At 37.5% G+C, this 15,311-nt stretch overlaps 1 protein-coding gene across 2 annotated transcripts in view; it reads left to right on the top strand.

Annotated features, from left to right (window-relative positions):
* The window catches only part of map3k9 (mitogen-activated protein kinase kinase kinase 9), a 150,514-nt gene extending 141,631 nt beyond the window's left edge, over window positions 1-8,883 (top strand). Inside the window, exons 11-12 of one of the 2 annotated variants that reach the window (XR_005631310.1) lie at window positions 5,434-5,543; window positions 7,727-7,812. Coding sequence is in view for 1 of the 2 variants with exons in the window: in XM_039741833.1 (XP_039597767.1) it covers window positions 7,727-8,220 (494 nt within the window). In the remaining variant the exon portion in view is untranslated. Of the gene's footprint in view, window positions 1-5,433; window positions 5,544-7,726 lie in introns of both variants that reach the window. The other variant, XM_039741833.1, reaches the window with a different exon arrangement.
* Window positions 8,884-15,311: the final 6,428 nt, after the last annotated feature.

Below are 15,311 nucleotides of genomic sequence, written 5' to 3'. Positions count from 1 at the left end.
AAGTGGATAGGGCTGGCAAGCTTTGTTGCGCTGAATGGTCAGTTTTCATCTAGATTGTTTTAATATTAGACATAACATTTTCTGTTGTTAAAAAAAAAAAAAAACTTCAACACTTCTGGGTCATTTTTTAGGGGGTAAACATAAGAAGACTACTATTATATGCCACATAAGCTTTAGAAATACATAGTCCCCAAGAACTAGTGATGCAGTTATTTTTTTTATTTATTTATTTATTTTTTGCAACAGATCAGAATTAGATGGGTTTTCCCAAAATATGTGATCAATAAATTAATAATTTATACATCTTACCAGTTCTTTGCCACTTTTATGAATCTTTGGGAAAGGGTTGGGATGCAAGATGCTCGCGTGCACACTGCACTTATACTATATGGCTTTGCTGCTTCCACTAAAGCAAATTAAATGATATCTGCAGTATGGAAGTACTTTATACCTGTCTGAAGTTCTAGTGCAATTAAGAATATAGATAAAAAGAGAGAGTACCACTTCTGAATATGATAAAAGTGGTACTTTGTGTCTGTGTCCCATAAAAATGGCATGAATCAGTCCATGGTTCGCTACACTAATAAATACCAAAAAAAAATCACATATGTTTTTTCAGCCAGTACATAAAATGCTTCAAAGATGGTGTTCCAAGTGCATGATCAGATACTATTTGACCAAATTGAAATGATCAAAATGCACAACACTAAAATTAATAAAGTGATCAAATTCCACACAGGAACAATAAAAATATGCAAACACTACACACTGACTCAGCTTAGTATTTGTATGCTGATATCCATAGCAGTGAACAGTAAGGCAGCAGATTTTTATTAAGCATGTCTTTAATGTTTTTTAAGTAAGACTTTTAATAAGTATCTTTTGTAATGTTTTACTAAAAGATATATTTGGTGTTTTTCAAGTCAAAATTATTTCTTCAGAATCAGAGTATATATTAATTTGCCACTTGAAATTCTGTTTATATATTTAAAACATTCCTTGTCTATTCTTGCAGTTTACAATGTGTTGTTGTATGTACTGGGGTCCAAAGGTGAAAAAAGCCTTAAAACTTGGCAAATAACACTTTGAAGCATCCTTTTGATTATGAAAGGCGTCAAAAATTTATTTTTATCACACATTTTTTGGTCCTGTTTTCTCAAGGTAAAGGATAGATTCCATGCTCATTTGTCTGCTTGCAACAGCTGTTGTAGGTAAAGATATGACATTGTAACACTGAATCCCAGCCCATTCATTACATTCTATGTAGTTATTTTGCATTGGCTCTTGAGCAAGATGCACATCAAATCGCAACATGTTGAAAAGAGCACATAAGAGTTTTGTCGTTCTTTGTACACAACAATAAATATGAACTGATTACAATAAATTGAAATTTTAATAAAAGCCTTAGATTTTTGGAAAGAGCCATTCCACCTCCCTTTCCTTGTCATGACTTGTGCATGCATAATTTAAAAATAAAAGAAAAAAAAAAAACTCAAAGTCAACGTGTGCTATAGACACCAGATTGAAGCACTGTAGATTGAAGCTCTTCGATATACGCTCTCTTAATGGCAGTCCTTTTGAAGGGGTGTGACAGTCCATTTGCTTAAAATGCATATTATGCAGTTTATATTTTCATGAATATAGCTGCCAATTCTTTCAAACTTACCTCAACTCCTCCACTTCTGTCATAATAATGATGAACAACAGAGACCACACACAGTACCTGCGAAAATGTTCATGCTTCCCACTTGTTCATTCATATCTTTGAAAACATGCAAAGTGCTCCCCACACAGGTGACACATTTATATGTCTAATAGGGTTTTTTTAAGGAGACTTTGACTGTAGACTGTTCATTAAAAACCGAATCTTGCTGTTTGTCAGACCAGGTTAACAAGAGCAACTCTGGTGGTTTAAAAATGAGCTACCTAATTGTTCCCACCTAGTTTTAAGCACATATTCTCTCATGGTTGTCTCCAGGTGTACTGTATCTATTATACATCTGCCTTCAGCGTGTCTGATACCAGTCAGTCCATAAATGTACAGTACAGGGAGAACATGCAGAACTCTTGCAGACCCTGGTGCTTTGTGACAGGAATTACTGCTCTGCCTTACCATTCTGCCTATGTTAATAAATAAGTACTGAACTTACTAAACTAACTGATTTGATGCTGTTAAAGTAGCCCATGTGTATTTGGACTTCCTGTTTTGCATCCGATGCTTGTTGGGATAGGTTCCAGTAGCTCACTATGAGTTTAGTCCTTCAAACCAAAACAATTTTATTTGTCACATTGCAAGTTATGCATAAAGTACAATATGTAGTGTAATGTTTAGTTCTTGCCACTTGATTCCATGCTAAGCAAGTGCACTCTCACTGAGGCACATGTGTGCACTCAGTCCAACATCAGCAGATAGTATTTTAGCGAAGTAAAAGAGCAAGCTTCCATACAATGAATATAATCGTAAGTGTGCCTTTTTCAGTTAGTATTGTCCAGTTGTGTACAGAACTGCAATTCACATCTGGGAATCAATAATGGTGGTTGGCAGTGACTTCCTGAGGTGAATTAATGCACCTGGGCCTGAAAACAAAGTAAAACACACAGCCAGTCTGTTTTTAAAATGGATCAATCTCACAACAGTGGTTTGTTTTTGTCTTTTTTTTTTTTTTAATATTTTTAAAACAACATTATACGCTGTTTTGAAATATGTGGGTAATCTCAAGATGGGGATCAATGCTCAAAACATTTTTGGCCTGAAAAATGTACATATTTGGTGTGTTTTAAAGTACTGTATTTCTTTACAGTGGGACCCCGGTATCCATAAGCACCATTGTAAATTGTAAGAATGAGCTAGCCGTCTTTTAAAATGTATTAAATATGTTTCACTTTAGAATGCAGTTTTCATGAGTAAGAGGCATTTTTGTAAGGCACATGAGGCAAAATAATTATTCTTGAACTTGAAAAATACCAAAGTTATATTTTAAGACTTCTATATAGTAGGCCTGTGGTGTGAAGGGCAATGCTAGCTTGCTAGCTACTATGCTACAGTTGACATTACATGTAATATGTTTTTTTTTTTTTCCTTTTTTTAAACTTAGCAGCTTTTGTGTGCGTAACAGGAGGTACTTATGATTTTCACTTTATGTGGGTGATTTTAGAACTTAACCTCCACCGATGACTGTAGTATTTTACTGTGTGGAAAGAATTTTTTTTTTTGTAAACTTTCTATGTTGAAGTAATTTACAAACATAAACTGCATTGATGATACTTTTATGCAGCAGTGCCTCACCGAGTTGCTTCCATCTGGAGTGTATGCAAAAACACTGAAAATATTCCATGCTATAATGTTCCTACATGAAAAAGTAGTTTTCACTATTGAAAGATAGAAAATCATGACTGCTTCCATTTAAGGAGTGCTCATAGCTGTTCAAACACATTTTGATAATTGCTCAATAAACTAAATTATATTGCACCAGTCCTCACAGTGTACTTATGATCAGATCCCATAATACAAGAAACAAGAGTACACAGAACTGGCAGTTAGATTCGATCTGGCCGATTTTCATTAGAAATAACAGTTAAATCAGTCAGAGCCAGCCAGGACAAAGCCAATCAGTGCAACTCCACATACAGTACTGTGCAAACGTTTTAGGCAGGTGAGATAAATGCTGTAAACTAAGAATACTTACACTAATAAATAAGTGTTGATAATTTATTTTTTATCAGTTAACAATGCAAAGTGAATGAACAGAAGAGAAATCTAAATCCAATCAATATTTGGCGTGACCACCCTTGCCTTGAAAATGGTATCAGGTGCACTTCTACGCCGTTTTTTGAAGGAACTCAGCAGGTAGATTGTTCCAAATATCTTGGAGGACGAACCACAGATCTTTTGTGGATGTAGGCTGTCTCAAATCCTCCTGTTTCTTCATGTAATCCCAGACACACTTGATGTTGAGATCAGGGTTTTGTGCGGGTGATACCATCAGTCTCAGAACTCCTTGTTCTTCTTTACACTGAAGATCGTTCTTAAAGACATTGGCTGTGTGTTGGGGGTCGTTGTCCTGCTGCAGAATAAATTAGGGGCTAATCAGGCACCTCCCTGAATGTATTGCATGATGGATAAGCATCTGCTTCAATTTCTCAGCATTGAGGACACCATTAATCCTGATTTGCAGAAATGCAGCCCCAGATTTGCACCATGCTTCACTGTTGCCTGCAGAAACTCATTATTCCACCAGATTTTTGCCCTTTGATAAACAAACTTCTGCTACAGACATATATTTCAAATTTTGACTCCTCAGTACAGAGCACCTCCAGCCATTTTTATGCATCCCAATTGTTGTGTTTTCATGCATAGTTGAGTCTCTTAGCCTTGTTTCCATGTTGGAGTTATGGTGTTTTGGCCATAGTTCTTTGATGAAGACCTGGCCAGACTTCCCAGGACAGTAGATGGGTGTACCTGGGTCCCACAGGTTTCTGATTTCGATGAGAAGCAAACTTGATGCATCTTTCTGCTGCACTGTTTCCCTGGCCGACCACTATTTCTACGGTCCTCAACATTGCCCATTTCTTTGTGCTTCTTCAAAAGAGCTTAAACAGAACATCTTGAAATCCCAGTCTGCTTTGAAATCTTTGCCTGGGAGAGACCTCACTGATGTAATAGAACTACCTTGTGTCTTGTTGCTGTGCTCAGTCCTGCTTGTGACATGAAACTGTCGTCCACATCCTCACCTTGGTAGCAGTGTTTGGCTGTTCCTTGCCCCATTCTAAGTCAACTACACAGCTGTTTCTGTTTCAGTTAACAACTGCGTTTCAACCTACATATGAAGATGATGATCGTTAGCATCTGTTTGGTATAATTGGTTAATCATACATCTGACTATAATCCTACAAAATCACTGACTCTGTACAAGTGTACCTATAAGAATTGATGCTGGTTTGAAGGCAAAGGGTAGTCACACCAAATATTGATTCGATTTAGATTTTACTTCTGTTAGCTCAATTTGCATTTTGTAAATTGATGAAAATAAACTATTACAATTTATAATTGTGAAAGCATTCCTTCTTTATAGCATTTTTTCATACCTGCCTAAAACATTTGCATAGTACTGTATGTAGCCTCATACGGATGTTCATATTCTTACTCAATATTGTTTTGGATAACACAGGTCTAAATAATTAACAGTCTGTGTTGGGGTGGATGGCAATTTTTCCCGAAAATTTCTTCTGCCCTTATTCTAAAATAAATAAATCATACAACACAGTGTATGCGATTCACATTGAAATTGCATGAACTTTTTATATTTATTGCTAACCTGCATTCTACCCTTATAGGGTGTTCTCTAGGGCTGTTACATGTTTATTTGCCACATTCCAGTTCTCAATCTTAGTAAAAGATCTATGGTAATCAAACATCTTCATCTTCTCACGCAGTCTGTTGCCACTCGCTCTTTGAGATGGAGGAAGAAGACTAGAAAGTGCTGCCTACCTGCTGGGTCCTCCAACTAACAAGGAGAGTGGTATCAAGTCCCAACAGAGAGAATGTGCGTTCTTGAAAATATTTGATGAAGATGAAATTTCAACATCCAGTATGTGAATATTGAAGTTGCCCATCAAGACTTCTTGGTCACATTTTATAAGCTAATTTTCTCAAACTGTTGTTAATGACAAGTAAGAGTGAGGAATATGGTCTTGAAGGTCTATCATTTAATGAAATGGTGTTGTTTGGTTCAGTGTTGTATCAAATCTTAGGACCTCAATGAACAAACATTCAGTAGGCATTAAGGAGAAATTTGTAGTTGATCACGAAGCAGGAATTACTCAATTTCCACCACCTCCTGAATTCTCCTTGTGAATTTCCCCTTGGGATTAATAAAGTATCTATCTATCTATCTATCTATCTATCTATCTATCTATCTATCTATCTATCTATCTATCTATCTATCTATCTATCTATCTATCTATCTATCTATCTATCTATCTATCTATCTATCTATCTATCTATCGTTGAGAGTTTTGAAGAAAGGTATAGTCACCAGGCGAGGACTGGCATAAGGGTACGATTTCTCATTGTCTAACCCAAGTTTCAGTAAGAAAGAAGATACTAGGTTTTACATGTAGCATCTTAAGTTCTTCCGAGTTAAGTGGATATTTAACATATGAGGTATTAAAAGAGTTTTAGTACATAGCTGAAACCTCTAGCAAAAGATCTCATTTTAATTTGAACTGTAATACTAATAATGAGCCAGTAATGTTTGGATAAATTTAATTCATAGTTCTGTTTTACTCCCATATCATATCTGTAGTAAATCTTTTTTGGAGGTGTTGGGCCCAACTCCATGCACACTTCTGGACTCTTCTTTTCTAAGAAATGTGGGGGTGGAAAACGAAAAACTCCCGAAAATAGCAGTTTTTAGTGTGTTTTGCAATTGTGAAATCCCATGTGAAATTCATTTTAGCATCTTTAAGCAACTTTACTGCATTCAATGTGAGTTAATCTCATAGCAAAATAGAAAGGAATTTGGTATTATAGAACCTATAAACTGCTCTCCTACAGATGGTAACCAGTTCTGTACTGAGTTAAATCCAAATAACTCTCCAGGCAATATCCTACTGCCATCTTGTGAATGAAATAATATTCTACCAAAAAACCTTTTTGCATGTGTTCTGCCACTCTAAGGTAACTCATCAATATTCATGAATGGAGTGAAATCTTCAACCAAAAAACACAATGGCATGTAAATGAAAAGCAGTAAAGCCAACTGAAATTGAACCATAAGTTGAATCAAACAATTTTGGTCACCTGAGGTTAATACGAATAGTGCAACTGATGCATATGGCACTGTATGACTGAACAATCTGTGATACATTTGTTTGTATGGAGCTGCCGAAAGTGACAAAAAGGAAAAATGATTGTGATCGAGTAGAAGGACAAGCCCCCTAAGCACTGTTCACAATGCAGCAGCTGTCAAATGTTTGTTTCAGGAGAAATGTGGAAGTCACTAAGCCTTACACTATGGTAGTCTGCAATAACATAATTAGTGGCTTTGATTTTGATGTTCAGACACTGATATTCTACCTTCTCATATGCAAGCAACAAAAAAAAATTATATTAAGAAAAAAGTTCACATAGGGGCATGTTCCTATTGTCTTCAGTGCAATATTGGGCTATGTGTTGGTAACTGTTTCAAAACATACCCTATGAAGCAGGGGTCCCCTTCTGCAGTCCTGGATGACCACAGTGGCTGTAGGTATTCATACTAACCCTTTAATTAGTGATCTGTTTTTGCTGCTATGAAGAATGTGAACTAAATGTGCATCAGAACAGCAGCAGAGGCTAGACAGACCTTTCCTACTGTACTTATGTTGACATTTTGGTATTAACATGTTTCTGTTGCACATAATCAATTTTTCCTTGTTGCAAAAAAATGCAGCGTTTTTTGCATGTTTTTCCAGAATGGAACATAACACTAAGGAGGCTAATAAAAGATAACCTATTACAAGACCTTTTTTGAATATATTATTTTCTACGTTATGGACAAACAATTGGGTGAAAAACACTAATTAAATGACTTACTTAGGGTTGCATTGTGAGGCAGAGGCGGGGTTAAATCAGCAATCTTCAAGTTTATATTTCACAGTGCTTTAGTCTAATTGATTTAATAAGCATGCAGAAATTATTTCACGGGGTCATAGAATTTACTGTATATATACATTTCTTCTTCAGCTTCCATCCCAAAACCCAACAACATGGAGATACCACGGCTGCCTGATCCAAACTTGGTTTTTCCACCAACCCCCCGTCGTCGTGCACCATCTTTACATGACTCTACTCCGGAGCGACCCAAGACCTTGGACTTTCTTTCCCGACCACGTCCAACAGCAGCTTGTCGCCCCCGCCCTGACTCTTGGCAGCTCATGTCTCCTCGCAGAGGAAATAGCGATTCCCCAGCACACAGCTCAAGCACTGGTACTCCTCCAACAGTGGACCATTGTTGGAGTGGGACTGCTGGCAACAGTGCAGGTAGTGGTGGCAGTGCCCCTGAGGAAAGGCCAGGACTAGCCTGTCAGATATTACCACCGCCATCTTCCTGCCAACGTACTCTACTAGACCTGGATGCAGAGGGTCAGAACGAAGATGGAACTCTTCCCCTCTGTATGGCAGAAAACTGCACTCCTAAACCTTCACCTTACTGGCTCAAGGAGGACTTTTGGTCTTAGCATGTCTTCCCTACTCTCATTTTAATGAGCCTCGCACTGGGAATGCACTTTCTGAATATTTATTCATATATGTCTGTATGTATGCATTTATTTATGTGTTTATCAAAATTAGTTAGTACTTTCCCTTTTCTTCTTAGGTCCAAAATATTGTACAGCTGAGCAGCTGTTGCCAAGTTCAAGCGCAAGAACTTGCTGCAAGAGCACAGAAAAGTGTTATAATTGACGATATATAAGCATAAAGCAAAGTATCCAGTCAGTATTTCAAAATGGTGATGTTATCTACCACTGCATTAACCATTTACATCCACTTTCCTTTGTAATCAGATGCAAATAACTTGGCTTTGTAGTCTGCTAGTGGCAAATCATTTTAACATATTTACATAAACAAAAATATACCAGAGGCCTCTTAGTCAACTGCTACAATAGTTCTTAGATATTTTATGTGAACAATAAATCTTCAAGGGGGTAGCACAGCCATCTCACAGGTCCAAGTCCTGTACCTAGTTGTTGTCTGTATGGAGTTTGTACATTCTTCATTTGTCTGTGTGGCCTTTCCTCCATGTGCTCATATTTTCCTCCCTCTTGCCCCAAGTCAGGGGTGCCCAATGCGTCGATCGCGATCGACCAGTAGATCGCAAAGGTAGTGCAGGTGGATCGCATTGCATTAAAAAAAAAAATTTTAATATTAGTCATATATCCTCCCTATGGCATTTTGCCTCTTGATTGACATACAGGGCGGCCAGTCTGAGATCTCTTTTCTTCTAACACACTGGTCATCCCGCACACATGATCAAACGTGTGAGCTACTGCAAAACTCCGGCTGTGATCTAGTTAGCCTTCCAATTTATATCGGCTAAAGAAGGGATTTAAAAAAAAAAAATTAAAAAAAATTGTTTGGGGAGGGTATGGGTAGGAATTGGAATTGGAAGAGGATTTTTTCTCTCACAATGTCACAATCAAAGTGCATTTGTCAAAGATCCAAGGTTTTGATCCCTGATGAGGGGTGCAGTGGAGTGTTACACCTGATGAGCCCAAAATAGGGCAAATCACATGTAGCATACTCTTTGCATTATTTGACAGTTAATAATGTAACATTCTATGATCTGCCTCTCGCAACTGAGAGGGCACCTGTGGCAGATGTTTGCAGACTTGCAGACCAACCTCACGCATTACCTGGTAGGTAACCACTCATACAATCAGATTGTGATTCAGACTTCAAATGCTATATATATACACTCACCTAAAGGATTATTAGGAACACCATACTAATACGGTGTTTGACCCCCTTTCGCCTTCAGAACTGCCTTAATTCTACGTGGCATTGATTCAACAAGGTGCTGAAAGCATTCTTTAGAAATGTTGGCCCATATTGATAGGATAGCATCTTGCAGTTGATGGAGATTTGTGGGATGCACATCCAGGGCACGAAGCTCCCGTTCCACCACATCCCAAAGATGCTCTATTGGGTTGAGATCTGGTGACTGTGGGGACCATTTTAGTACAGTGGACTCATTGTCATGTTCAAGAAACCAGTTTGAAATGATTCGAGCTTTGTGACATGGTGCATTATCCTGCTGGAAGTAGCCATCAGAGGATGGGTACATGGTGGTCATGAAGGGATGGACATGGTCACAAACAATGCTCAGGTAGCCCGTGGCATTTAAACGATGCCCAATTGGCACTAAGGGGCCTAAGGTGTGCCAAGAAAACATCCCCCACACCATTACACCACCACCACCAGCCTGCGCAGTGGTAACAAGGCATGATAGATCCATGTTCTCATTCTGTATACGCCAAATTCTGACTCTACCATTTGAATGTCTCAACAGAAATCGAGACTAATCAGACCAGGCAACATTTTTCCAGTCTTCAACTGTCCAATTTTGGTGAGCTTGTGCAAATTGTAGCCTCTTTTTCCTATTCGTAGTGGAGATGAGTGGTACTCGGTGGTGTCTTCTGCTGTTGTAGCTCATCCGCCTCAAGGTTGTGCGTGTTGTGGCTTCACAAATGCTTTGCTGCATACCTCGGTTGTAACGAGTGGTTATTTCAGTCAAAGTTGCTCTTCTATTAGCTTGAATCAGTCTGCCCATTCTCCTCTGACCTCTAGCATCAACAAGGCATTTTCGCCCACAGGACTGCCGCATACTGGATTTTTTTTCCCTTTTCACACCATTCTTTGTAAACCCTAGAAATGGTTGTGCGTGAAAATCCCAGTAACTGAGCAGATTGTGAAATACTCAGACTCGCCCATCTTGCACCAACAACCATGCCACGCTCAAAATTGCTTAAATCACCTTTCTTTCCCATTCTGACATTCAGTTTGGAGTTCAGGAGATTGTCTTGACCAGGACCACACCCCTAAATGCATTGAAGCAACTGCCATGTGATTTGGTTGATTAGATAATTGCATTAATGAGAAATTGAACAGGTGTTCCTAATAATCCTTTAGGTGAGTGTATATATATATATATATATATATATATATATGTATATATATATATATATATATATATATAGCATTTTTAATTCAGGTAGATCATTTCGACCTGGTCATTTTAAAAGTAGCTTGCAAGCCGAAAAAGTGTGGGCACCCCTGCCCTAAGACAATGGTTTCCAACCTTTTTACATCCAAGGACCACTTTTACAACTGCATATAGTGTAGTGGACAACCAGTTTATATGTAATATAATGTCATAAAGCATTGTTTATTTTTATTCAATATCGCAAGTTGTTAGTTAATTGTCAGGGAAATTGTAAGGCAATAGTAATGAAAAACAAATTATCTGTGCAATTTAGTAGTTGCATAATCCCTTGGTTAAATTCTGTACTGTATATGTTGATGCAATTCAGTGGTTAGAATCATAAAATATTCAATGAGAGCCTTGAGTTTCTCCTTCCAATATAAAACTTCATAGAAGTTATTTATTTTATTTTTTTTTTTATAACCGTGTCCTGTTCGGCTGTGAAGCAATCAGAATTGATGTCTGAATGCTGGCGACTAGCCTTACAGTTTTTCTCTCAGGTGGAGCGTTACAGCTTCTGCTGACGTCATGCCTGATACCAAAACTTTATTAAAAATATTTTTAGATGTTTTTAAGATTCGAACCGGACACGGAGACAAAAGTGAAAGAAAAAGAAGAGAGAGAGGGAAGAGATGGAGGTAAAGGGGGAAGGGGGGGTTTTCGTATAGAATAAACAATAAATGAACCAGAGTCCACTTCTAGACCTGCAGAAAGAGGGGGGAAAAAAAAAAACAAACAAACCACAAGACAAAAACATTGCTGCATCAGCTACATGAAGATATATAAAAGTAAAAATGTTTGCTGACAATCATACAGTAATTATTACTAAGGCATTTAGGGCCACCACAACCTTAGATCATGTGCTGAAGATGTCCAAGTCATACTTATGAAATCAACATGTGAGCACCTGTGTGCATACGCATGCTTGTATGTGTAAGGTTTCTCTATAGGAGCATCCAATAGTGAGTGTGAAGGGCCACAGACCTGCCCCCAAAAACGTGCGGAAGATGGAGGGAGTTCCAAGCCCAGAGGTCACCCCAGAGCGCTGAGACCCTAGGGAGGCCGTCACCAGAGAAGCCCCAACCCCCACTCGAGAGGCGCAGAGGATCACCCCGAGGGTTACAACCAGCAGCCGGCAGAGTCCCGGGAGATATCAACGGCAAGCCCTTCATAGAAGTTAAAGACCTCTCAAAGCTGATTTTTTTTTTTTTTTTTTAAATAGTATTAAGAGCAGAAAATGCAACTTTTCTTTACGGTGGTGCCCATTGCCCCTTTAGCCTCTATTGTAAAGTATCAGTGAGGGCAAGATATTTCTTTAAATTTATAGAAAATGCTTAACTTTAGAACACAATTTCTCATGGTAAAAAGATATATACCATGTTTGTGAAGAAATAACTTTGACTTGAGAAATACCAACCTTATCCTTTAACCCCTTTACATTATCCCTGAGATAATTCTTCCACTTCTAGTCACATGCACACCATCATCTCATCATCTGTAGTGAACTGCAGGTAGTGATTTAGGGCATTTGCAGCAACAGTATAGCTGGGGCTGTCGGTATAGAAAGCATTCGTAAACAATTGTGTCATGCCCCATCACAAACCTATCAAGTAAAACTGCTATAAACTGCAAGGCCATGTATTGCAGGAAGGATTGGAGCCAATTCACAGCACTTAATACCAAATTGATAACGCAGCTGTGGACCACAGGTTGGGAACCATTGCCCCAAGACATGGATGTTAGTGAACTGACAGTACCAACATGTGCAGCAGGGCGATCTGCATTGGACTGGCATCCTGACCCAGGATTTATTCCTACACTGAACCCAGTTCTGCTGAGATAGACTTTAGCCAAGTTCAACCCAGAAGTAGATCAAGCAGGTTTGAGAATTTTTTCTATTAAAAAAAGTAAAGAATAGCAAGCTTTCTAAATAACTTTTATCTGTTCACAGGTACTATAATATGGAGATTAACATCAATTGAATTGTGAAGCTAACTTCAAAATGTGTGCTTAGCAGATGCTTATTTAAGTCTTTGAAAACAGAAGCGAGACTAGTTTGTACTTTATATCCCAAAGAGCATTGTTTCAATTTAATGATGGGTCATTTTAAAAATAACTGGAAAACTTATAGAAAATCATTGTCTTTATTTTATTTTTTTGGTCCACTTTTGTTTTTGAAATCATTTGCATCTAATACAGCAGCCGGCCTTATAATTTATTTTCTGCTGCTCATAATAACCAAGCCCATCCAATCTCTGTTGTATAGTTAAAGAGTTCTCTGTAACCCGGAACAACTTGTAATCAACATGGTTAAAAAGCAGACTAATCAGGGGATATAGTGCATCATAGTAAATTAAAACGTGCAGCTTTATAAGCTATACCTTTATAATTTAGTAGTATGGTTTAATATGCTGAGAAAGTTCAACGTTGAAAGTACCTTTTTACTTTAATGTTCTTTGCGGTACTGACTGTTGTTCAGTTGGCCACCCTTTGAAGCACGAACACTATTAGCACAGAACGTCCAGCAAATGTAGTTGAAAAAGAGGCTATGGTAAATGTTGATTATTAAATTATTTGATCAAAAATATGGATGCAGTTCTGTAATTTAACCAATACTGTGCATTTGCCAGATGTTTTAGCATAGTGTCTACAGCGAAGTGCTTATGCGATGGAGCCTGTGATGATCTAAATCTTTTGCCAAATAATTTATTAATCCAGAATTTTAAAATGCCTCAAGGAGGTTGTTTCATTCTTAAAACTAATTTTTCACTTTGATTAAAGAAGGCAGGGATATCTTCTTATTTTTGCTGCCAAACACAAAGCTTTCAAAGCAATTCATACTAGCCTGAGAGCTTCTTTTTTAGGTGGCTCTTCAGTGAACTTCAGTACAAGTCCACCAAATTAGTTTTGTTATTTACAGAAACTATTATAACTATGGAATTCCGGCCATAGCAAATCAAATCATAAAAGCAACAGTTTGAGCACAAATACTCTGTCTTGATTACCTTTTTCCATGTATAGTTCTCTTTGCAGTGGTACAAGCTTAATAAAATACAATATTGTAAATGTGAATTCCTCGATTACAGGTTATAAATATCCATTACCCCTTCCAGCCATTCATGTCTGAACTCTGTTTTTTGGTGCACACAGAACTTGAACAAATTTTAATTTTTCACACAAAGGTCAGTAAAAGCCATCTGTAAACAGGTGAGAACACATATAAATGTTTACTTGTTATTCTAAGTGATTCCTGTTGATAAATGAAATGTTGGTCATTTTAAAAAGATGTTGTGTAAAAAACATACGCTTTAAAAATATTCCAGTATTCACTACTTTTATTTGTAATAGGTTTAGAAGTGTACAAATAGAGAATCAATCATTATGATCTTAGATTGAAACCAAGGAAATCCAAGCAGGCTTGGTTCTAAGGCAAAATTTTCTTTTGTTATTCTGATATTGGTCATATAATCATGGTGAGTGTATTATATAAAGATACATAGGCTTGAAGGAACTTAATAAAGTAATTCCTGGAAAAGTATGGCTCTGCAGTATTCTAGTTCTTTTGAAGCCCTTTATCATTTTGTCTTCCTATGAAATCCTGTTGCCTTTGGTTTGTTCATTTTGTTTTGATTTTTTTTTTTTATTTTGTTGTTTCCATTTCCTCTGACCTTGACAGCAGGAGCTTGTCATAGTCAAGTTGTCAGGCTTTTGCTCTGTCTTGGTAATGCTCCTGTTCTGTCTGTTTTTTCAGTCATTATATTATAAGTGTTTCCATTTATGAGTATATTTACTTTTATGAGAGTTCGGGTTTCTTTAGGTTAGCAAAGTAGCTGCAAGCTTTCATTGTAGCCTCTTTCTTAATTAGTAGCCATTTTACTGATGCCAATGTCATGTAATTTGTTTTGCTTTAATTTTATTTGGCTTTTTTAATTTCGAAACCCTTTTTTTTTTTTTGTTAACAGCAGCCAGACAACAGTTTGAGGAAAAGTGAATCCGCTTCTGATACAAATTTCTGGTTAATCTCCATCATTCCGTAACCCTCAGTTTCTTTTTTTTTTTTTAAGCCATCCTATCATGGATTTGTTTGAGTGTTTTCGATCCGTCTCTTTATGCAAATGTCACTTATGGTTCAGCTTCAGCATCTTTGACAGATGTCCTCACATTGTCCCCAAGTACTTTTTGGTACAATGTGGAATTCATCACACCAAGACAAACCAGACCCTGAGAATGACAAACAAACCACCATGATTTAAATGAGTAGCACCATAACTTAACATAACACAAACCACATTCTGGTCAAACAGCTCTGGAAGTGATTTTATTTACTTATTTGGCCAACACCTTTAACCAATGTGACTTGCACCATTTGAGATGTAGTTGGTTACATTTCCTTTGTTTATTTCCAATTCAAGCACAGGCTAGTGAAGTGACTTACTTATGGTCACACTGTTGTCAAGTAGTGGGATTTGAACCTGCAACCTCAGGGTTTGCAGTCCAATGTCTTAACCACTATGCCAAACTGCTTAAGATGTTTGCATCAGTGGAGTGATTGGTCACAGTTGCTTAGAA

Source organism: Polypterus senegalus, chromosome 18 (genome assembly GCF_016835505.1).
Source record: "Polypterus senegalus isolate Bchr_013 chromosome 18, ASM1683550v1, whole genome shotgun sequence".
Classification (NCBI taxonomy): domain Eukaryota; kingdom Metazoa; phylum Chordata; class Cladistia; order Polypteriformes; family Polypteridae; genus Polypterus; species Polypterus senegalus.
The sequence above is the reverse complement of the archived record's forward strand: the minus strand, read 5'-3'. Positions and strand labels throughout refer to the sequence as shown.